General features: G+C 41.6%; 1 protein-coding gene across 2 annotated transcripts; it reads left to right on the forward strand.

The window, feature by feature from the left end:
• The first annotated feature begins 345 nt into the window (after positions 1-345).
• On the forward strand, positions 346-22,810 carry LOC146314514 (sine oculis-binding protein homolog). 2 transcript variants are annotated; one of them, XM_084737917.1, is made up of 7 exons: positions 346-685; positions 6,348-6,477; positions 7,506-7,700; positions 9,870-10,021; positions 12,158-12,253; positions 12,953-14,887; positions 21,375-22,810. In XM_084737917.1, exons 1-6 carry the CDS (start codon positions 593-595, stop codon positions 14,876-14,878), a joined length of 2,592 nt encoding a protein of 863 aa, XP_084594043.1. In that variant the 5' UTR covers positions 346-592; the 3' UTR covers positions 14,879-14,887; positions 21,375-22,810. The 2 variants fall into 2 exon arrangements, with proteins under 2 accessions (XP_084594043.1, XP_084594044.1); XM_084737918.1 differs by having other exon boundaries at positions 12,974-14,887.
• The last annotated feature ends 662 nt before the right edge of the window (positions 22,811-23,472 follow it).

Genomic DNA, 23,472 nt, shown 5'->3' on the forward strand with positions numbered 1-23,472 from the left:
CAGGTTTGTGGCTATAGAGAATGCTGTTGATATTTAATTTGTATTAAATTGAGAGACTCAGATTACAAAAATAATCCCTCTCAGTCATCACTTATGACCCACTAAAAGTTTTGTTGCGGTGTCTGCCTTTGCAGAGACCCTGCTCTCTTCCTGTATTTTCTTATTTTCTCATTATCTCAACTATTAACTATCCTTCTGGTGCGTTTACAAACAGCAACTGACAAATCCTGCATATTCTACCTTTAATCGTGGCTGCCCTTAATCGGCGTCTTTAAAACACGCTGTTAGACTTATACTTTGAAACTCCCAGCCGGAAGTCGTGTCTCTGTTACCTGCGGATGTTTGACGGTGTCGGAGCAGAAGAAGAGAGCGGTGATTGTTCGGCGGCGGAGCCTCCAGCCCGGAGCGCACGCATGTTCAGTGGACTCAGATGGTGTGAAGCCCCAGATGAGGGACTCAGACGTCCGGGAATGACAGCCGCTGTCACCGGGAGTGACAGCTCTCACTGTAAGCTCTAACTCCGCGAAAATAAAACTTCTCCAGCCGACAACTCTGCAACTGATCCGGACCGGATCCAGACAGAACCAGGAATATGCCAGAGATGGAGAAAGGGAGACCACCGGAAAATAAACGCAGCAGGAAACCTGCGCACCCCGTAAAGAGGGAGATCAACCAGGAGATGAAGGTGAGAGTCAGTCAGAGGAGTTTTTATTCTCTGAGACGTTTTATTGACTGTCATAACTTCTGTACGCGCACAACTGTAACTGCGCACGAATCACTGCTGGAAATAATCACACACATACTGTATTTGTTGTTAGTGAATGCTCCCATTGTGTCGTTTTATGTAAATAATCCTTCATAAACACACTTTTCTTGCAGATTTTAAAAATTCACTTAAAGTTTGCACCCCTTAAAAGACAATGATCTAACCATAATATTTTTAAAAAATCACAAATATGAGCACGAAATGTCACATACAGAGACGCAGGACGTTTTAATTATAGATGTTCGCAGTGAAGACGAGTAGGTTGGCCTTCGCCTTCTAGTGACGCCATGTCAGGCCAGCTGTGGCCGGACGCTAATGTCCAGCGGAGATCCAGATGTGCGTCACTTCTTCCCCGCTCTTGCGGTGCGCACACTTGCTGTACCAAAGAAAGAGAGGATATTTATATCCCCTAAATAGCCAACCTCAGCCTTACACTGGGGGAAAAAAACACTATAACAATTTTAAAGGATGCAAATATCAAACTAAAGTTTCTGTGTCCTTTCAGAGTCTCTTCTCTGTTTCTTGGTTTGAAGGCAGTAATAAGTTAAATCACAGTAACAGGCATGATTCCCTCCCACCACTATGAGCCTATTACTGCATGGAAACTAATCCCTGGATTGTCTGCTTTGTTTGGGTTTGGACACTGGCTATCTGAGAGTGTTGACTGTGGTGGTTAAAGGACAAGCAGGAGCTCAGAAATCCAAAAAGACAAGCAGTTTTTTAGGGGGAAGGAGGAGATTTTGGCCTTTTCGTGAGAGAGAGGAAATGTGGTCTTTTTGTGTAAGTGGTTTGGATTGTAGCGCTTGATATCCAGGGGAGGTGTAGAGTTACAACTTAACTAATTTTAATCAAAACATGTGAAACGCTATCCCCCGCTTGATGTGAGCCCTGCCTGGGCTGAATCTCAGGGTCGGCCCCGGTTTGTTGCCTTTGGCTGCAACTCTCTCTGTGGTTTGGGATATGGCTTGTCACTCTCACAAAGCAGATGTTTGTCTGAACTGCCAAAAAGAAACAAAAACAACATTGTGGGAAGTTGAGGGTTGGGTGAAAAAGGAGAAAAAAAAATTGCCCGTCTTTCGTTAACAATAAAGCAGAAAGACTAAACGAGACTAGGAGAGCTGTCCTCCCGCAGACAATGTCCAAGTTTGATATGAAACATATATGAGCAGGGGCGGATTTAGTCATTTTGGGGCCTAAGGCAAACACAGGCATGGGGCCTCCAAATCCTCTGTTCTTCCCCTTTTCAATTCTTATTTATCCAAAGCCCCCTTTACACTGGACAAACAACCCACTAACACCCACTAACATCTGGCTTTTGTCTTCACTCTGCAGTCATTCCCGGGTCAAATGACTCTGCGGGAGTCACGAGAGTATTTATCAGCCCCAGCTCTGATTGGCAGTGATGGAAACATGACACCCAGGTGGACATGCTAATTTTCCATCCCTTTTCAGCGGATACAAACAGTAATTTCCTATAAAGTCTGCCTTTATTTTGTTATTTAAAAGCTTTTATTATGAACATACACACACATTGAAACTCAGCTTTTTGGCACACGTCAGGAAAAGAAAAAGACAGACAGGCAAACTCGTCTACTGAAAACGGGAGCAGACTATTTTCAGCAGGTGCATAAATGTGCTAATTTTAGTGGGAAAACAGTATAAGACAGCCCCACTTATAGCGTTTTCTTTTTACCTGTCTTAAACAGCACTGATGCCCAGACATCTGTAATTGCATACATGAATGAATGAATGAAAATAAGTTGTAAGATTGGTTGAGTGTAGAGGATGAGTTGAGGAGTCTCACAGCCTGTGGAAAGAAGCTGCTCTGAGGTCTGGTGGTACAACAGCAGATACTTCTGTATCTCTTGCCAGACAGTAGCAGTGTGAACAGGCTGTGGCTGTGGTGGATATCGTCTTTTAGTGTCTTCCAGCTTCCTCCTTTTTCCAGTGTTGCCGGGGAAGCTTCACTTCATTTTTTTTTTTTAAATCGTACACCATGCCGAGCTGTTTGTTTACAGTTGGCTTTTGTCTTCCTGAATCATTTCTGCAGTAAGATCATGGAATAGTCCAGTGTTTCCCAAACTGGGGAACGGGCCCCCTGTGCAGTGCAGAGCCAATGCCCATACCAGGAAAACTTTGGGAACCACACTGGAATAGTCCAATATAGTAGAGGCTGGGGGGGGGCATACTGATGCCATTTTAGGGCATGGATTTTTAGAAAGACAGTTTATTAGCAAAAAATAAAAGAAAAACTTTCTTAACCATAAGTTTAGGAGGTGTTTTATGGAGCCCTTAGTAGCTTGAGGCCTAAGACAATTGCTGACCTTTCCCTAATGGTAAATCCGCCTGTGCACATGACATAAAGTTCCCATGAAATCAAAACTGATGAACTGATGATTGATGTGTTTTTATCACATATTGTGCTATATGTCACCTATGAGTCACGAGAGTATTTATCAGCCCCAGCTCTGATTGGCAGTGATGGAAACATGACACCCAGGTGGACATGCTAATTTTCCATCCCTTTTCAGCGGATACAAACAGTAATTTCCTATAAAGTCTGCCTTTATTTTGTTATTTAAAAGCTTTTATTATGAACATACACACACATTGAAACTCAGCTTTTTGGCACACGTCAGGAAAAGAAAAAGACAGACAGGCAAACTCGTCTACTGAAAACGGGAGCAGACTATTTTCAGCAGGTGCATAAATGTGCTAATTTTAGTGGGAAAACAGTATAAGACAGCCCCACTTATAGCGTTTTCTTTTTACCTGTCTTAAACAGCACTGATGCCCAGACATCTGTAATTGCATACATGAATGAATGAATGAAAATAAGTTGTAAGATTGGTTGAGTGTAGAGGATGAGTTGAGGAGTCTCACAGCCTGTGGAAAGAAGCTGCTCTGAGGTCTGGTGGTACAACAGCAGATACTTCTGTATCTCTTGCCAGACAGTAGCAGTGTGAACAGGCTGTGGCTGTGGTGGATATCGTCTTTTAGTGTCTTCCAGCTTCCTCCTTTTTCCAGTGTTGCCGGGGAAGCTTCACTTCATTTTTTTTTTTTAAATCGTACACCATGCCGAGCTGTTTGTTTACAGTTGGCTTTTGTCTTCCTGAATCATTTCTGCAGTAAGATCATGGAATAGTCCAGTATTTCCCAAACTGGGGAACGGGCCCCCTGTGCGGTGCAGAGCCAATGCCCATACCAGGAAAACTTTGGGAACCACACTGGAATAGTCCAATATAGTAGAGGCTGGGGGGGGGCATACTGATGCCATTTTAGGGCATGGATTTTTAGAAAGACAGTTTATTAGCAAAAAATAAAAGAAAAACTTTCTTAACCATAAGTTTAGGAGGTGTTTTATGGAGCCCTTAGTAGCTTGAGGCCTAAGACAATTGCTGACCTTTCCCTAATGGTAAATCCGCCTGTGCACATGACATAAAGTTCCCATGAAATCAAAACTGATGAACTGATGATTGATGTGTTTTTATCACATATTGTGCTATATGTCACCTATGGGCTATTCCAGTATCTGCCCCAACAATGACAAAAAAAAAGAAGACTTTAATGGTGTTTCAGTTTGTCTTTTCCAGGAAAATGATTAAAAACGGTTGATGACTCATCCCACTTTCACACATATGACGCTGCTGGAGCATGGAAGGAGAACATTCACATTCACTGTCGTGTCTGGGGGCCAGGCCTCACTTGGTGAAAATATGTTCTGATTCCCCTTCTGATGTTCTCCAGCTGCTCAGCTTCAACTCTCTGTGATTTCATTTTCCTGATGAACAAATAGCTTTAGCGCTGTTAACTGTTAGCTGTTGTTAGCGGGCAACAGAACTAGTCTCAAAGTGAACACGACTGGTCACAGGGTCAAACACAGCCTCTGAGACCGACAGGGAATACAGTTCTGAGGTCTTTTTTCAGAGGGTTTCCTGATGGACAGATAGCTTTACTTGTTGCTAAAGGGGCTAACTACAACTGTTAGCTGCTGTTAGCAGGTAATAGAGTGGGGCTCAGAAGCTTCCAAGTAAACATAGCCAGTCACCAGTAGGAACACAGCATCTGAATCCAACAGGGAATACAGTACTGAGGTCATTTGCAGAATTTCCTGATGGATAGACAGCTTTACTAGTTGCTAAAGTAGTTAACTGTAACTGCTAGCTAGCAATAGAACTGGGCTCAGCAGCCTCTGAGACCATCAGGGAATACAGTACCAAAGTCATTTGCAAAGTTTCCCTGGTTAAAGTAATTTAGCGAACCGCTAACTGCGTTAGCTAGTCCCTCCATAGCTGTTTTACAGGATACATAATCTTTCCAAATCTTAATCTTAGAGATGTGCACCTTTAAACTGAGTCAAATTATGAAAGGATAAAGGACAGTGAGGGAAAAAAGATAGACAGGAAGGCAAGAAAACTGATTTCTAGCTCAGCTGAGGTCCAGGCGAGTGTTGTCTCTGTAATACATCTGTTTCAACACCACATTCGGACCTACTCCCTCCACGTCAGCCTCGAGCGCAGCACCAGACACCGGATACTTAACTTTAATCATCGTTAGGCATATTTAGCTGGATATGATACCACTGCTTGCACTCACCCACACACTCTCCCAGACACACACACACACACACAGCAGAAAGTGAGCAAGCGAGGGAGAGATCTATTTCTCTGAGGCCCTATAGTGCAGAGCAGAGGTCGGAGTGAGGAAAGCAGGGGAAAGAATGTGCAGTCAGTACTACAGCACTACAACACCACCACAGCAGGCTGGCTGTGCTGGAAAAGGGTGAAACCTGAGAGGCAGAGCTGTGTCGGGTGTCAGGGCTGGAAGGTGCTGGGGTGGAGGGGAGGATGGGGAAGATGGGAGGTGAGGGAGCCGGGGGGGGGGCAGAGAGGAGAGGAAGAGAGACAAGGGGAGGGACAGGGAAAGCTGGGGAAAGAAGAGAGACAGAGAGAGTGGTGGTGGACATTGGAGAGAGGAGCGGGGCATTTCCGAGAACCGTGGGACCTCGCTGTGGTGTAGGGTGTCCCGCTCTGATTTCTGCCCGTTCCGGATCGGGTTTCTCCTCCAATCCGGTTCTCCCAAAAGCCACAGAGAGAGGTGGGTGGATAAAGAGAGAGACCTTTGTGTCTTTTTTTTTCATCTGGTCGTAATAAAAAAAAAAAAAAAGGGACCACACATCCCATCTGTGGAGAACAGTTTTCTTTTCTCCCTCTTTTTTCCAATTAAAAGAGATAAACAAAGCATGATTCATAGATTTCACACTGGTGTTAGGTTTTAAACCTTTCCGTCTCAGATTTAGCAAGAGTAAACAACTTGAATACATCATGGAAAAAGCGTCATACTGTACTCCACTGTGCCCGTATTCATTTCTCCAACTGGGCCGGGGCTGAGAAAGAATCCCTTGCATTGATTCAGAGTAGGAAGGTCTGATTATGTTTAACATAGGATAAAAAGTTCCACTAACAACCCTAAGATGTACGGTCACAATTTCCCATTTGCAGGCAGGGCTATGGCTCAGTTACCCTATCCCTTTACATAGAGGGTTAATCAGTGATTTCTTCTCCTCTTTTTTCTCATGCAGACGTTTGCAGAAAGCACCATGAACGAGCTGCTGGGGTGGTACGGCTACGACAAGGTAGATCTCAGAGACTCGGAGGCCAACGAGATCAGAAACTACAGAGAAAGACGTCAGCATGTGTCTGTGCTAAAAGGTGAGGGCAGGTTCACTGTTAGAAGAGAGTCTTTTTGAATTTACACTAACAGGTTCTGCAGGTTTCAGTGCAGACATTGAGTCACTGTTCAAATTTGCGAGACATATACTCTCCCGTAGTTGCAACTTCTCACATTTCATTCATTCAGATACATCTATTGTTTCGCAACATGTTTGGACCAAAAATCAGTGGAGGGCATTGTTACAGGTGCAAAGGCTGTTACAGTATCATGTAAGCCATACTGTAGTGGACTTATGCTATTGTTAGAGGTTTATACGAACTAAGTACAAATTTTTACTTTTACTCTCTAAATGTGTACATACTTTCTTCTATTTACATTTTGAAAACAGGCTTGTTACTTTAATTTTAATGCATTTTGTGGAATTATTGCTTACTTTTATTTTGCATCGTTGTGCACAGCCTTCCCGAAATAATGGAGGACAGTAACACAGAAGAGACGATTCCTTGGTGTATCCATCAGTGCGTATCATGCATGACAGACGTAACCAGACGAAAAAGATGTAACAAGATGGAAATCAACGTAAAAAGACGTAACAAGACGAAAATGACATAAGACAAAAAAAAGACGCAACAAAACAAAAAATAATGTGACATTAAGATGTAGAAAGACGAAAAAGACGTACATAACGAAATTAGTGGGGGGGAATAAGTGGGAAAGACAACATGAAAGAGGCAGCAAGACATAAGACAAAAAAGCTAACAAAATGAAAAAGATGTAACAACACTAAAAACTATGTAAAAGATGTAACAAGATGAACCAGACAAGTGAAGGAGACTGGACCACAGAGGAAAGATGAGGTTCAGTTAGCTTTGCTCATTAACAGCTGGTGGAAATGTCCTTCAGAGGACAACTTTTTACTTTTATACATTTCAGAGCCTGTACTTTTTCACTTTTACTGCAGCAAACAAGTTCAATTTGTACTTTTTGTAATTTTTGCCTCCTCTGCTTATTGTATTACATGCAAGCTCTGAGTCATTTTGCATCATATTACTTTTATGTCTTTCAGAAAACTCATTGCCAAAACCCAAGAGCCTGGACACCAAAGTCAGTCACTCTGTCCTCACCATGAAGAGTGGAGAGAGGGAGTCCTCCAGTGTCCCCTCCTCTTCGCCCTCCTCTTCCTCAACAAGTTCATCCCTGACCACCCCCAAAGAGCACAAGAGTGCCCCTGTCATTGTGCCCCTTATAAAGCCATCAGCAGGTAGTGGGCTACACATTAAGAGATACCACTTAAGCCATAGCACTTTAGTTGAAGGGTTGTGCATAAGACTGCATAAGACTGTCATTACACACTCATAACCATGTTGTGACACCTGTCATAAACTCTAGTTATGTCACTTTTAATGCAAAGCTGACATTGTTTGAGATGTATTTATTATAACAACATGACATTAATCAAGCCAGTGATGTCTTTGACATTATCAAACTGCACTGTTCAAAACAATTATAATGTAAATATATAGTCTAAGAACTGTGGGCCTTTTTATTAGGAATGCACAATATGGATTTATTTTCATACGGTTAACTGATAACTACCTGCATCTTATAACTGAGATCAATAAGATAAGTGCATTTTAATTAACATTTTTTAAATTAGATAACATTTTTTTAATTTAAAAAAGAAATTCATATAATCTGTAGTTTATGCACACTTGAGGGAAAGAAAGGCTGAGATGTGGTAAGCAAAGATGGATGATTCAATATTCAAAATCCACCTGACATCAATGTTACAACAAAAACAAAGAACAGTTCATTACTGATATTTTTTCTTGTATATTCCATACAAAAACTTGAGAAATATAGTTTGACTTTTATAGAGCATTTTAGAATTCTAATTAAATGCTTTGACATAATCTGTCAGATCAAGAGTCACTATAGCTGATATCTATCTGCTATAATTTTATTATTGGAATAATAAATGATAATATAAATTTCCCATCATTGGCCGATAATCTATCATCCATGATACGTCATAACACTCAAAAGTTGAACTTTTATTCCTAGGAGCTACTGTTAACAGAATTAAAAAGTTCCTTCAGTCTGTTGTTGTCTACATTTCCACTGCAGTCTAAAGACCCATGAAGATTAGGCAAATTAATCCACTGAAGTATAAATAAGTGATGGCTGTATTTCTGCGCACAACTATACAAGAACAATAACACATACACCTTATCACTGCGGGTCATTGTTTCCATTTCCCACTTGATTTCATCATCAACCAGTCCTGTCTTCTAGAGATTAACTTTATATACAACTCATTTGCAACAGCAACAACATTTTTAGGGAAACGTGATGGTGACTAAGTGCATTTTCATGTTGATACTGAATGTATCAGTTAAATGTTCACTGACAATGTTTTTCATTTGTTTTTCACCAAATAGGCAAAGACAGTATCCAGTCATAGTGACTGCAGCACTATTCAAAAGTCATATTTTAATGATCTTTTCCTAACCCTAACTAATGTGGTTTTTAATTTCCTAATCATAGTATTTCCTTACCCTAACCAATGCACTTTTGTGGCAGGGGTCTGGACACAAATCCCAGACTGTGATGTTAAATCCTGTACTGTACTTTGTTTGCCCACCATCCATCCAACCACCTCCAAATCCAGCGTGTTACACAAATGTTTTATTTTAAAGAAACATTAAAACATAACAATATAATCTAGGCAAGAATTACATAGTCAGTTATATACTAATGTAATTTCTAGGTCACAGAGTTACATCAGGATAAATGTTTAGTAAGACCTGGACTTTGAAGTCGGTCCATCTGCTTTCCTCTGTAACTCTGTAACCCCAAAGTTACTGTACTTTTGGAAAGTATTAACCCCTAAGCAGGAATTTTATAAGGGGTAAAATAATGTCCCCATTAACTAACAGGGACACAGGAGTTCTTCCAAAGGTTCCTGGTCCCTGGGGAAAGTTCCTGCGGTGGAAATGTGGCTAATATTGATGTTAATACCTTCAAATGTAAGATAAAACTCAACTCTGGAGTCCAGAGTCAAAAAAAATCCACAGTGTGTCACTTAAAGTCCACAAAGCAGTTGTGCATATAACAAAAAGAAGCAGGATCACTAGGCTCCCTGAAAGAATATTGCACCAAGATTTCTTTATTTAATTCATTGTAGGGTAGAGAGATTAAATAATTATACAGATCGTCCACTGAAAAGCACTTACCTTAAGCTGTTCACAGATACTGAGAAGTAAAGCTCTTGAAACCCTCGATAATCAACACCAATCTCACCATTAAAACATCATCTAACTGACAGCCACACACACCTCTTTTGTGACCAAGTTGTTTTAGTCAGACTGGGTTGTAATACTTGCACTCATTAATTGCCCTCATATTTTTGTCTGGTTTTCTCCTGCAGTGGAAGACGTGCAGAATGTGCAGATCGTGTGTGTTTGGTGCCAGAAGGAAGGAGTCAAACGCTACTCTCTCTGTATGGGTTCAGAGCTGAAGAGCTTCTGCAGCGAGAAGTGTTTTGCCGCCTGCAGACGGGCCTACTTCAAACGCAATAAGGTAAGTGGTAAAGAAAATTATGTCAGCATCACTGTGGCAGAGATGGGAGTAAGTCACACATGTGCAAGTCTCAAGCAAGTCACAAGTCAGTGTGCTGAGAATCAGGGAAGTCAAGTCGAGTCCCCGCTGTAAGTCAAGCTAGGTTAATAGCACTAAATGGTTCTAACATAGTTTTAACTTATAAAGTCTGACCAGACACTGTGCTATGTTAGCTAAGCTCTCTTTATATGTTTTGTATTGAAGGACAAAGCTGGATGTTATGGTGGTCATGTCATTGATTTTTGGGCTGCAGACTGCATACTCACTACTGTCGTCAACAATGTAATCCAAATGCTATGATTTTTGGACTAGCCCCGTCCATGATAGCTGCCTGCACGTCTTAGTAGGTTGCCAGCACATAAAACGTAGCGTCTCAAGATACAGAAAAATTAGTCCCTCCAGGAAGTTGCGATGTTGCAATCACAACAATTGATGCTAATTCAACCAATCTCTGTGAATTTTGCACAAGCTTGCAATTTTGTCTAATCACCGCAACTTCTCAGCAAATTTGACCAATCATAGCAGTCCCCCACACAAACATCATACATCTATGTCTCAGTGAACCAATTCATTTTATTTTATTTGTTATCACGGGTACTGAAAAGAAGAGTTTTACCTCCACAGACATTTTGCTTCTTTGTTGAATGCCCCCCGGTGCACTTCTTCATTTATAAATAAAGCATATTTTGTTAGAATTTTTGTAATCCTGAGTCTTTTTGGTAAAGCCTTAAGACATGAATACCAAGTCAAAGTCAAGTCTTTTATTGGTGTTATTCAATAAGTCTTCAAATTCAAGTCTGAATTGAGTCAAGTCAAGTGACTCGAGTCCTCTAGCTCAGGACTGTGGGGGGTCATAGACATTTAGCTTGTCTCTTTGCTGGTGAGATGTTGGAAATCCTCATATCTACATGGTGATGAATGGTCTGTAGATGTAGATGTGATTGATTTCAGTGTATTGCACATGCATGTAGTATATAGGGTAGTATATATGGGCAGTTTGTGCCAGCTGTGTCACTCTCTGTACACAGAGACCCAAGCATCAAGTGGTTTCTTGCAGGTAAAGAGACCTCTAGAAGCAGATACTCCTGATCCTGTGAGGTCATAACTGATGGATTAATTTAGAGAAATTTAGGAAGGGGGGATCTTTGAGAACCCACTTTCTAGTTGTTATGGAGGAGCCCGTATAGGAATGGTGGGAGAGAGGTCAAAGTTTGTAGAGGACACTTAGTATCAGTTTCGTGTTAATGGAGGAGGGGTCGGCCATTAAGTGCCTTTGGTCTGGAGGACAGGAAAGCTACAACTATGTTGAACCGCTCTGATGCACATTGCCATGATTTTTCACCTTCCATTACGACATGGATATACCCTCTTTAGAGGCGCGGTGTGACAGACGGCTATATCCGCTTTCACCCTGGCTGTTGTTTATACTGTGGAAGGTTTATTCACAAGACAACGGAGACAAAAAGGAGGGCTGAACTGACTGCGCGCAACAAGCCCTCTAGTTTTTCGTAGGCGGGGAGGAAAGCATTGCCGTTGGCTTGTCGCTGCTTGTCTGAGAGGAAAGCCAGGAGGCCTGGGGCGAGGTGTCCACTTTCAGTGCATACCTTACCTTCAGCTGCCTCATGTTTCGTAATTCAACACGACTCAATGGGTCACAGAGATGGGGGAGCACTCAGATCCACAGCAGATCAGCTTACATGAATCAAGAGGAATTTCCTATATTAATACTGGCAAGGCCATTAATAATATGACAATACATCACCTGCATTATCTCTCCACTCGGTTGTAGAGTTGTATCTGTTTCACAACACAGTGATTTCCCTTTGTTGTATTGACCTTTGGGGTTTGGTGCCATGCATAAAGTTCAGGCTGCCTCTAACCTTGATGACAAGGCAATTCATTTGAAGCTATTTTCTGCGCTTGTTATGTGAGAAGCTCAAATTTGGTTTAATGACCACAGAGTGATTCCAGTATAGCGTTTTGATCCAAAGCAAGTGCAGCTACATCATCACAAATTGGAGAATGAATCCATCAAAAGTGGTGTGAACTCAGGTCAGACCAACTGCTTCATGTGTGTCTGTGGGTTTCCCCTGTCAGGCCAGAGATGAAGACCTCCACGGTGAGAGATCCCCTCAGCACCCTCACACAGAGGACTCGCCCAGACTGGTGCTGAAGATTAACAGCAATGTCAGAGTAAGAGGACACTATCAATGTATCTTTTGTTTTCCTTTGTAAAGTATTACTATGAATATGCTATAAAATTACAGGATTAAAACGGCTTTAGACACATGTGGTCTTCTTTCCTTAAAGGGATAGTTTGGATTATTTGAAGTGGGGTATAAGTTACTTATTGATAGTCAGTGTATTACCTACAAAAGATGGTGATCGCCACACCCCCAGTTTGGAGAAGCAGCAGGAGTGCCGTTGTAGGAAGCTAAGCAGTAGGGTCAGCAACAAAACATCATCAAAAATCAGTTTAAGTCTATGCTATATTTAGAATATTTTTCACTACTTTACTGTGCCATCAGACAGCCTTTTCCAATGGGAAACCACTGTTATATAATCCAAATATCACTCTCTCCAAACTAAACCAGCTCCACTGGCAAAATCAGTGATTTTACCGCAGAACACAGGAGTTGCTGATCTACCACTGTGTCAGTTGGTTACTTTGTTTGTATTATTGCATGATTTTGTGTTTTCTTCTTCGTGTCCACCCCCATCTACTGTAGACATTACACTATTTTGATAAGTACCACACACACTTCCACTGCAAGTAATCCGAACTATCCCTTTCACAAGCTGGGAAAGTCAGCCCATCTCCCATTACTGTATATTTGTACAAAGTTCTTAAAGTTTTCAGCTGGGATCCATCACTTCAATAACCCCCCACAGTCTCTGTCCCCTGTGCCGCAGGTATGTGATTGGTGCAAGCATGTCCGTCACACTAAAGAATACCTGGACTTTGGATCTGGCGAGGAGCGACTCCAGTTCTGCAGCACCAAGTGTCTGAATCAGTATAAGATGGATGTGTTCTACCGAGAAGCCCGTGCAGCTCTCACCAGCTCCAGCCCAAGCAGACCCAGCCAGGAGGGGAGGGTGGACAGCATCGTGGCCGGACAGAAGCTCCTCACTCCTGAGTCTTGGAACAGCAGCAGCAGTGCAGGAGAAGCCCGCCACAGAAACCTTTCCCCTAAAGGTCTCACGCCGATCCACGGATCAGCAGAATCCACCTCCATCTCCCCCTCAGAGGCGTCCTCTTCTAATTCCAAGGTCCCTGTCTCTGGGCTGAGGACACTAGAGAGACCCATCCAGCCTCCTCCGCATCCCCCTTCAGTGGAGGTGTCACCCCACCCTGCACCACTGCATCCTCCACCCCCTCCTCGCCCCACTCTGGAACATCCGCCAGTACCTCAAATCCCCATCCCCTTCATCAGACCTCCTCTCCATGCTCAGGGCCTGAAAAGTCCACTTGCCAACCCCCCCAGACACCCAGCCCCCTCTTCCAGCCCTATCCACAGACCTCCTCACTCACCGCACTTGCAGCCCCCGACCTCCTCTTCCATGAATCCCCCTGGACTCATGCACCCCTTCCCAGGAGCCTATTTCCCTGGCTTGCACTCCCCTCCTCTGAATATGATGCCAAGAGGTCCTGTCCCGATGCCCCCCATAATGAACTTTGGAATCCCTTCCTTTAGCCCTCTCCTGCCCCAGCCCACCGTCCTGGTGCCTTACCCGATCATTGTTCCACTTCCTGTCCCCATACCCATCCCTATCCCCATTCCAGTCCCTTCTAAGACAACCCTAAAAACTCCAAGTCACAGCGGTGTTATCCAGCCGGTGCCAGAGGGGGCAGACAGGGGTAGATCCAAGGCTACTAGGCCATCATCTCCAGGGGTCGGTGAAGGGGACAGCAGATTGGTTGCCAACAAACTGACCTTGATCCAAGGTCTCCCCTCACCAAGTGACCCCAGCATGAGGGACACAGATTGGGTTAAATCAGAAAGGTCATTCCCTTCCCCAACAACCACCCCCCACAGTGGAGCGTCCTCCCCCAGAGCACAACACAATGGATCCCCCTGCTCAGCCCCAGAGTCAGACGGGCCTACAGACTATAAGCAGCAGCAGCAACAGTCGGAGCGACAAGTCATCCAACGGGTTCTTCAAAGGACCCAAGTGAAGCTGGGGCCCAGTGCCAACGGAGTGGTGGACCTATCAGGGCTGGGGGAGTCAGGTACCAGATCAGGGCTCCATGACATCATTAGACCTCCTCTACCACAGTCCCCCACACATGACACTGTCTACCACCACCAGGACTCCCACACTCCACCCTCACACACGCCACCCAGCCCTACAGGGAGCAGCCATCTGTACGATGCCACACCCTCCGCCCTGACATCTCAGGATCACAGTCCAAACGGGATGTCCTCCTCATCCACACCCGCCAGTCCGGACTCCTCCCTACCCCAGAGAATACCAGCACCACCACCACCAGCTGACCCTGCACTCAGCGAGCTGGAGGCAATCAAAGAGAATAAGTGCTCCGTGGTTGGCCCAGTGCGAGTCGAGGGCCCGGTTGGTCAGTCAGAAGAGCCCCTAGCAGTAGTCGGGGAGGTAGGAGAGGACCCCCATGTTCCTGATGAGGACCATGCCTACGCCCTGCCCACAGCACCAAAGACAGGCGGGACCACCACCCCACTGCTCTTGCCCAAACTCAGGGACAAGGGCAGCCTGCGGAGTCCTGCTAACCTGCCCAGTGCTGGAGACATGGAGCCAGCTCTGAAGAGGCGGTGCCTACGAATCCGTGATCAGAATAAATAGAGGATGGAGGTGAGAGATTCTATTACAATGCGAGGCAAAGTATAGATAGCATTGCTTTCACTAGCTGTTCTATTTGATATTACTGACCACCACATTGGAAGAGGGGAGAAAACTACTTATCTTATTTAAACATCCAGAAGACATGCCACAATCAGCCAATGGGTGGAATTTACTGCATCAGACATTTAAAAATACCGTATAGCACCTTTCATATAAAAAATGCAGGCCGAATTACATGCACCAAGTTCTTCACATAAAAAAGACATAGAATGAACATAAAACTGGGAAATTATGCCATAATTAATGTAAAACAAGGTGGAAAATAAAACCCACTTGATAATAATGGTAAAAAGTAACATAATAAGATCATAATAATATGAGAATAGAATACATAGAATGCATCTTCATGTGGAAACAGACATATATTATACATATAACAGGAATATAATTACATAATTAATGAAACATAAAGTGGAAAACACAACCTACTTAATAATAATAGTAAAAATAACACAATAATATAATAATAAGATGAGAATAAAATATATAGAATGCATCTCCACATGAAAATAGTATATAAAATATTGTGCTAGTAGCGAGGCCGCTAGCTTTTTTAGTCTAAGAAATAAACAAAATAAACTCACAAAATGTCAAGAAAGGAAATATTCTTACACACACTATTGTCCTTAATAAACTGTACACCTTCTGAATTCAAGTTTATCTCTGTTACTGAACCACAATAAGTTTGCTCGAAAAAGGCACAAAACGTTATCGGTTTGTTTTTCCACCGTTCAGCTATCACCAGCTCTGGTTTGATTGAGAGTAAATCCTTAATCCACCGCATTAGATGTGAAATATATTGTGGCTCCAACCTCTCACCCCTCTCCACTTCACGACTCTCCTGTCCTCGCCTGCTGTCCCCATCGCTCCCAGAGCCAGAGTCCTGGTCGGAGCCATTGTAAATCACCTCCACTAAATACTCCACTGGTGCTCCAAGCATCAGACTCGAGTCACAACAGCGCCTTTAGCTGCACTGCTAACAGCAACTAGCAGGCTAGCTACAGATAAGACAGTGGCAGCAAAAGGCAAATTAAGCAGCACTTAGCAGTATATCTAGCGATGTGCCTATCCCTATGTGTTTGGAGTTACCTTTGACAGAAGGTCATATTTTACACTTTTCTCCTAGAGAAGATATTTGGAGAGCTGGCTTCCCTGATATCTATAGATATTGTGTTCCATAGCTTTGGGGCTTAACAGACGAAGGCTGCATCCCCGATTTTCTTTTGGCTGTTTCTTTGAACCACCACTAAACAAATCAGATTCAGTTTAATTTAAATTTAAGAGTGTACCAAGTTGACTTAAACCGTAATTGCGTAACCTTTCTAAATCACTGAATAACCATTGCATTGTTCTGTGTGGCAAACCCACCCATCTGGTTTTCTGTTGGTTAAATTAAAAATAAAATATAAAAACGAGCAATTATTTTTAAATGCCATTTGCCTGGGGATTGGAAAATGTGCACAAACGCACATTCACACATACACAGGGCGAGTTTAATCACAGGTCTCACAGTATACGCGTGGTCACTAAACAGCATGGCGCCAAAGAGAGAGAATCCCAGTAACCTGGCACTCCTCGGGGCTCTAAGGTTACACCAGGGGAAGGAGGTGGAGGGCACAGGCAGTGAGAGTCACTTTGAAAGGCGATCACTTCACCACAACCTGACAGTCACAATGCTTTGTTTGCATGGCAGCCTGTTTTGTAGGCTCCGTTTTGCCAAGATCCATGACTGCATGTCTGTTTAAGAGAGAGGAAGAGATTTCTACATCTTAACTAAGTAGCTCATACTTTTATCCAGAGCAGTTGCAGTTTAGTAGAAGGTAGCAGAGGTGGCAAAAGTACACACATTTTTTTGACTTAAGTAGAAGTACAGACACTTGCGTTAAAAAAAAAGACTCCACTGATTCAACTTCTTTATTCAAGTAAAAGTCAAAAAGTACAGGCTCTGAAATATATTAAAAGTACAGAAGTAAAAAGTAGCCATCTTTTAAGTTTTTTTTTGTCTTATGTCTTTTCTATCTTGTTACATCTTTTGTTGTTTTTCATCTTTTATAGTTTTTTGTCTCGTTACATTTTTTACATTATTTCTCATCTTGCTATGTCTTTTTCATCTTGTTGTCTTTTACGTTTTCTGTCTTGCTCCATCTTTTACGTAGTTTCTCTTCTTGTTACGTCTTTTGTCTTGTTACGTCTTTAACATCGTTTTTTTTGTGTGTGTTGTTACATTGTTTTTTGTTTCCTTATGTGTTTTGTCTCACTCTGTCTTTTTAGTTTTCATCTTAAGTCTTTTTTTTTTGTCCTATTACACCTTTTTTGTGTCATTATGTATTTTGTCTTTGTCTTTACATCCTTTATTTCTCAATAATTCCACTCAAATGCATTTAAACTAAAGTAATAAGCCTATTTTGAAACATGAGGAGCAGAAAATATAAATATTTGTATTATAATTTAGGGAGTAAAAGTAAAAAGCTGCCAAGAAAAATACTCAAGTAAAGTACAGATACCTGAAAAATCCAAGTGCAATAACAAAGTATTTGTACTTCTCACTCGGACAGATGGTTGCTGCTAAGTCAAAACAGTGACCTTTAGTTTATAGGCTGGTCTGTCCAACCTGATGCCCACGCACAGAGACAGATAAAGCGAGGTTGACTGAGTGACCTCAAAGTCAAACTCTTGCAGCTTCTTGCAGTATGAACAAGGCTGCAGTGCAGACATCTTTCTGAGGTCGCTGCAGAGACAGAGGTGATTGTCAGGCAGACTGCAAGGCGCTGTGAATATGAGATCCAGCCCTCAGCTGTGATAGAGCTCTGGGGCTTCACGAGAAAACACAGGGGCAGAACCCGAGCGCTCCGATTACACATGTCATAATGACACCCTGTTCTGGCTTGGGCTCGTCTGTCTCTCCCATGTATGACTTTAGCACTCTCCTCTCCCCTTTCAATCCTTTTCCTTCTCTTCACTCACCACCACTGTCCGCTGCCAACCAGATGTTGTTGTTAGAGTGCAGCAGAAAATCCCTCCTCACTTTGGACCAATCAAAGGGCCTATTGATTTCATTTTCCTGATTGGTAGTCCAAATGGCTGTAACACCACCCGTCGCCTTCACCCGCTGGTATCTCGCCATAACGAGATCGTGTTACCATTTTACTGTATGCCCTCAGATTAATCCGCTGATATTACAGAGATGGGTTAGATTTCAGCTGGCCTGCTTTGCTCTCCATTTTCCTCTCCAAAGGCCATGGGTCAGCTTTATAATTATATTTAAAAACGATGACTATTGATAAAGTAAGCATAACACAAACCATATAACTCCGTATTCCATAAACCTGCAGATCCTAGTTGTTTAGTTAACTGTTTAGTAACCATAGTAATTAGGGTAAGGACTTAATGTAGGGAAAAGGCCAGTGCAGATGAACAGTTCTCACTTCTTAAGTAAACTCCCCATGACTACCATAATGGTAGTGTTATCAAACAGAAGCTAACTGTATTGGTAGCTAAGTTGTTTAAGATATATGGCTGCTTTTTTGTTGTTTTTACACAATGCGTGACAAATATGGCTGAGACAACAGATGAGGAAGAAATGTATATCAAACAAATTTCAGCAAATCATAAACTCTCCCAACTTTAGGATTATTGTCAAGCTATCCTAAATTTCACTTTTCCACCTAGCTAACTTACTAACTAGCTTAGCTAACAGTACTATTAGCTAGCGGTAGCTAATGGCAGTGTTGGCTAATAGTAGCTAACTGTAGTATTAGTTCAGTGTTATAACTTGTAAAAAAAGCACATCTTTGTATTTCTCTACAAAACCTCTAACTCATTGTAATATAGATTATAGATAGATATTAGGGTAACTTAAGATAGGAAATGTGTATTATACATATAAAGCATCTGAACTTCTCAAAATTTCTTCTAATTTTAGGATTATCATTATAGCCATATATCTTAAACAACTGTCCTAACTGTCAGTTTTCCACCAAGCTAACGTACTAACTAGCCAATGGTGGCTAACGGTAATGTTAGCTAACCATAGCTAATGGTAGTGTTACCTAACAGCAGCTAACAATATTATTAGCTAGCTTGATACATATGGCTGCTTTTTTATTACAAATACACAATGGATGCAGGATATGGTAGAGACTGTTTGCTACCTTAGCCCACTCTCTTTTTTTAATCTCCCAATTTAGCGTTGTTGCAAATTTGACTTTTCCACCTAGCTAACTTGCTTAGCTTAGCTAACAGTAGCTCATGGTAGTGTCAGTTAACCATAACTTACAAAAGTGTTGTTTAATCTGTATGGCTGCTTTTTTTTATTGTTTTTAGACAATGTCTGTTATCATTACCCACCATCTTAATTTTATTTCCCAAGTTAGCATTTTTGTAATTTTCCCAAAAATCTGCCTAACTTTAGCTTTTACACCTAGCTAATTTACTAAATAGCTAATGGTAGTGTTAGCCAACTTGTTTAGTCCGTATGCCTTCTTTTTTATTGCATTTGGCAGAGATGTTGTCTGCTATCTTAGCCCACTCTTTCCTTTATCTCCTGAGTTAGCGTTGTTGTAAATCTGATGTTAACAAATCTGTACCTCTGTCACACCATCTGTCTTAAAGTTAAGTGCCCATTGCTGTTTTTACTCCATTTTTGTTTCAGTTAAATAAGTTCTATAGCTCTGCAAAATGACAGATTGAGTATAGAAAGATATGATTCCTAAAGTTAGTTAGGATTTGCTTCTGTAATACCAAATTTGTAAAAATCCTTTCTTAAGACTTGAGACAGGAAGTTTCTGTAATATGGCCCCAGATGTTTTGTATCTAAGTGAAACAGTTCCCACTTTACTCTTTGTCTTTTGTTGTGGTTTCATGCGTTCCCTTAGTAACCAATACATATGAAATCACAGCATGCTGCTTGTGTCGTGCAGACGGATTTATGGCCCTGCGTTGTGTGTAATGGGAGCTGGCTGCCGTATGTGAGTGACTTTAGCTTGCCACCTCTGTGCTCCGAGCCCAACATTGCTGTCCTCTTCTATTGTCTCCCACTGCTAAAAGTCTTTAAAAAAAAATCTGACAGAATCAGCAGCCAACTGGAGGATTTCACCTCAGGAAACAGTCCGTTTTTTCGTCTCAGTTTTCCTTGCCTTTATTTGGGATATTTTATAGCCCCGTGTAATCCGATCCCACCACATGGGTATTCGCTGAGCGTTTGAAACTAAAACGCAACGGGACAGAGGGAGTACAGAACCCTGGTTTGGCCCTTACATGCGTGTATGTGTGTGTGTGTGTGTGTGTGTGTGTGTGTGTGTGTGTTTATATGTGTGTTTGAATGAAAGCTGTGTTAGTGTGTGAGAGAGAAAGAGGCCAGATGTTCTTGGTTTGATTGTGCCCTCTGCGACAGTTATCTGAGTGTTGACATGACTAAAAGCCTCATTCTTAGTGTTTATGTAGAATGGGCGGATTAGGGAATGAGTGTCCAGAGCAGGAGGGGTTGATATAAGATATGCAGAGGTGGAAGAAACTAAGTACAAATATTTTGATACTGTATTTAAATAGAGTTTTCAGGTATCTGCATTTTACTTTGTATTTATTTTTTGACAACTTTACTCCCAATATAATGCATATCTGTATTTTCTACTACTTACATTTTCAAAACACACTTGTTACTTTAGTTTTAATACATCTGAGGGGAATTATTGACAACTTTTATTTGATCTAAATGGATGAGACAATAACACATAGAAAAGATGATTCCTTGTGTATTCATTAGTGCATATTACAACAGATGTAATAAGATGTAAACAACGTTAAAGACGTTACAAGACAAAAAAAGATGTAGCAGGACAAAATAGATGTCACAAGCCAAAAAAGACTTAAGATAAAAACAATATAAAAGATGTAACAAGACAAAAAAAGTACCAAGACAAACTAACTAAAAGATGTAACAAGACAAACTAAGTAAAAGAACTAAAGAGACAAAAACGATGTAACAAGGCAAAAAAGACATGATTAAAACAACATAACGAACCTAGCAAGACAAAAAAGACATAACAGCACAAACTAAATTAAAGCCATAACAAGACAAAAAAAGATGTAATACGATTAAAAAGATGACAAGACATAAAAGTAAAAGGTGTAACAAGACAAAAAAAAGACAAAGAGGCCCAACTAACTGGTTCAGTTAGCTTTGCAAAGTAACAACTGGAAGAAATGTCCATCAGAAGGACATTTCTTCACTTTTTCTTTTACACTTACCTAATTTCTGAGGCTGCACTTTTTCACTTTTACTTGAGTAAAGAAGTTGAATCAGAACTTCTGCTGAAAGTGCGTACTTTTGCCACCTCTGAAGATATGCTAGAAATGAAAATTAAACTGAATCTGAATCTATAACATCTCCCTTCTCTTTCTATTTTTTCCTCTCCCTCTCTCTCCACTTAATGAACAGACTCCCTGTTTAACACTGTATGGCGGTGCCAGATTCAGTGCCACGCCCTCTTGTGGACAACGCCAGTGCTAACACCCTCCAGCCAGTCCCTCGATCAGCCTGTCAGCCCACCAGAGTGCTGCTCTGCCTGTAGACCAGCAGGGTGCCAACCCAGGAAGCGGTCCAGATGGTCATATTATCACAAGTCAATGCAACACAGTCACACATTTTGTCTTGGACCAAAGAGTATCAATGCTGGCTAGTGTGTTGTGTTGTGTTCGGCGAGTGCTTGATATGGAGCATCTCAGATCTTCTTCCTGTCTGACATTGCCCTAAAGTGTGTCTCTGTGTGTGTATGTGTCGCTGCCCAGATGCGCTCCTCCTCCTCCTCCTCCTCCTCCTCCTCCTCCTCCTCCTCTGCTTGCTGTACACAGCAGACAGGGCTCTGATCAGCCTTGTGTGGTCTTCTCAGATGGAGCCTGAACATGATCTCTTTCCAGGGGAAACGGTTTGTTTTCTCTGCCCGGCTTGCACAAAGAGCCACATTGTTCCTCTCCCCATATCCCACGCTGACTCCCCACTCCAGGTTTTGGGTTACCTGGCCGACGGGGGCTCAGACTTCAGGAGCTTTTTTTATTTTTTTGACCGACAGCCAGGAATATAGTATACCCCTCCTTTCCCCTCCACCTCGTGCCCAATCTAAATACGGTACACAGTAACGTACTAGTTCTGAGGTTCGATTCCTCACAACTGATTGCCTTTGATTCCCCGCTCACTTCCTTCAAGGGAGGAGAGAAATTCTGCTGAGATTGAGACTTCATATCCTCGGGCAGTTTTGTACACTGTGTGGAGAGAGCCTGGCTGAGCTGTTAAGACAGATGACTGAGCTGTAAAACACAATCTCTAAGGAGAAAGGATGCGCCCTCTGCCTCCTCTAAAACTATGTAGAACATATGAGGGGACACCTCCTGGTATACAGTAGCTGATACGGTCTGTGGACACTAAAGTCGTCCTGATGACGCTGGTCCATAAAGGTGTGATTTACAGACCCTCCCTCACCTTTCACCTGATCTGCCAAAGCTTTGACAGCAAGGTAACACTTTCCTGACACCCATGATGCATTATAAACATACTTATAATGCGTTACACTGTGCTAGCCATGTATAATAATAGTTAGAAGCACTCAAAGATATTCATAATGGTTTACAAGAATAATCATTAAAGCATTTTATACAGACTTATAAGTTCAAGTATTATAATACCTCATTATATACATTTGGTTATACATTGTATTGGTAACATTATAACCATTTTATAATGCATAACAATCACTGTTATAATGCATTATAATGTGATTATAGGTAGCCACTGGGTGTTTCAAATGAAGTAATGAAATTCCTGAGGTACAGACAGATTTTATTGCGCCTTGGAAGGTCAAGTGTCATAATACTTAATAACTGCTGGTCACTCATTGACATTATTTTGGCGGAGTTTATAGTGTAGTATAACCATTACATAATGCATTACAATCACTGTTGTAATACATTATACTGTGCTTATAGCAATATATAATTATAGTTATAAGCAGTCAGAAATATTCATGATGCTTTATAACAACAATCATAACACATTATAAAGCATTTTATAATGCCTTATAAAGTCAAGCACCAAAACACTTCATAACTGTTGGTCAGTCACTGACATTTTTTGGCAAGGTTCGGTGTGTAGTATTATAATTCTCATAGTTGGAATACATTATAACCATTTTATAATGCATTACAATCACTGTTATAATGCATTATAATATGATTAATATAAAATGATTATAATGTATTATAACTATGTTTTTAGGGGAAAACAGGGGGAATACTATATTAGTATTACATCAGTGAAATGTAAATATCCAGCATTCAGTTCTTCATCAAAAGGTTCTGTTAATTAATTGTAAATTTTACAACACTGTGTATGTTGTTCTTGCATAGATTTGATATTTTTCACTTTACTTAAAGCAAAAAAATGATCAATTATAGTGACTTATAACCAGCTTGTAATATGTTATATCTGTCTATACCTCAGAAATTCCATTACCTCACTTTAAAACACCTAATGTATCCTTAGG

This window comes from Lutjanus erythropterus, chromosome 15, assembly GCF_056507025.1.
Source record: "Lutjanus erythropterus isolate fLutEry1 chromosome 15, fLutEry1.hap2, whole genome shotgun sequence".
Lineage (NCBI taxonomy): Eukaryota > Metazoa > Chordata > Actinopteri > Lutjaniformes > Lutjanidae > Lutjanus > Lutjanus erythropterus.

Coding starts and splice junctions, on each gene's coding strand:
- LOC146314514 (XM_084737917.1), top strand. CDS start 593: ATGCCAGAGATGGAGAAAGGGAGACCACCGGAAAATAAACGCAGCAGG. Junction 6,478..7,505: donor GCATGTGTCTGTGCTAAAAG/GTGAGGGCAGGT, acceptor TATGTCTTTCAG/AAAACTCATTGCCAAAACCC. Junction 12,254..12,952: donor AGATTAACAGCAATGTCAGA/GTAAGAGGACAC, acceptor AACCCCCCACAG/TCTCTGTCCCCTGTGCCGCA.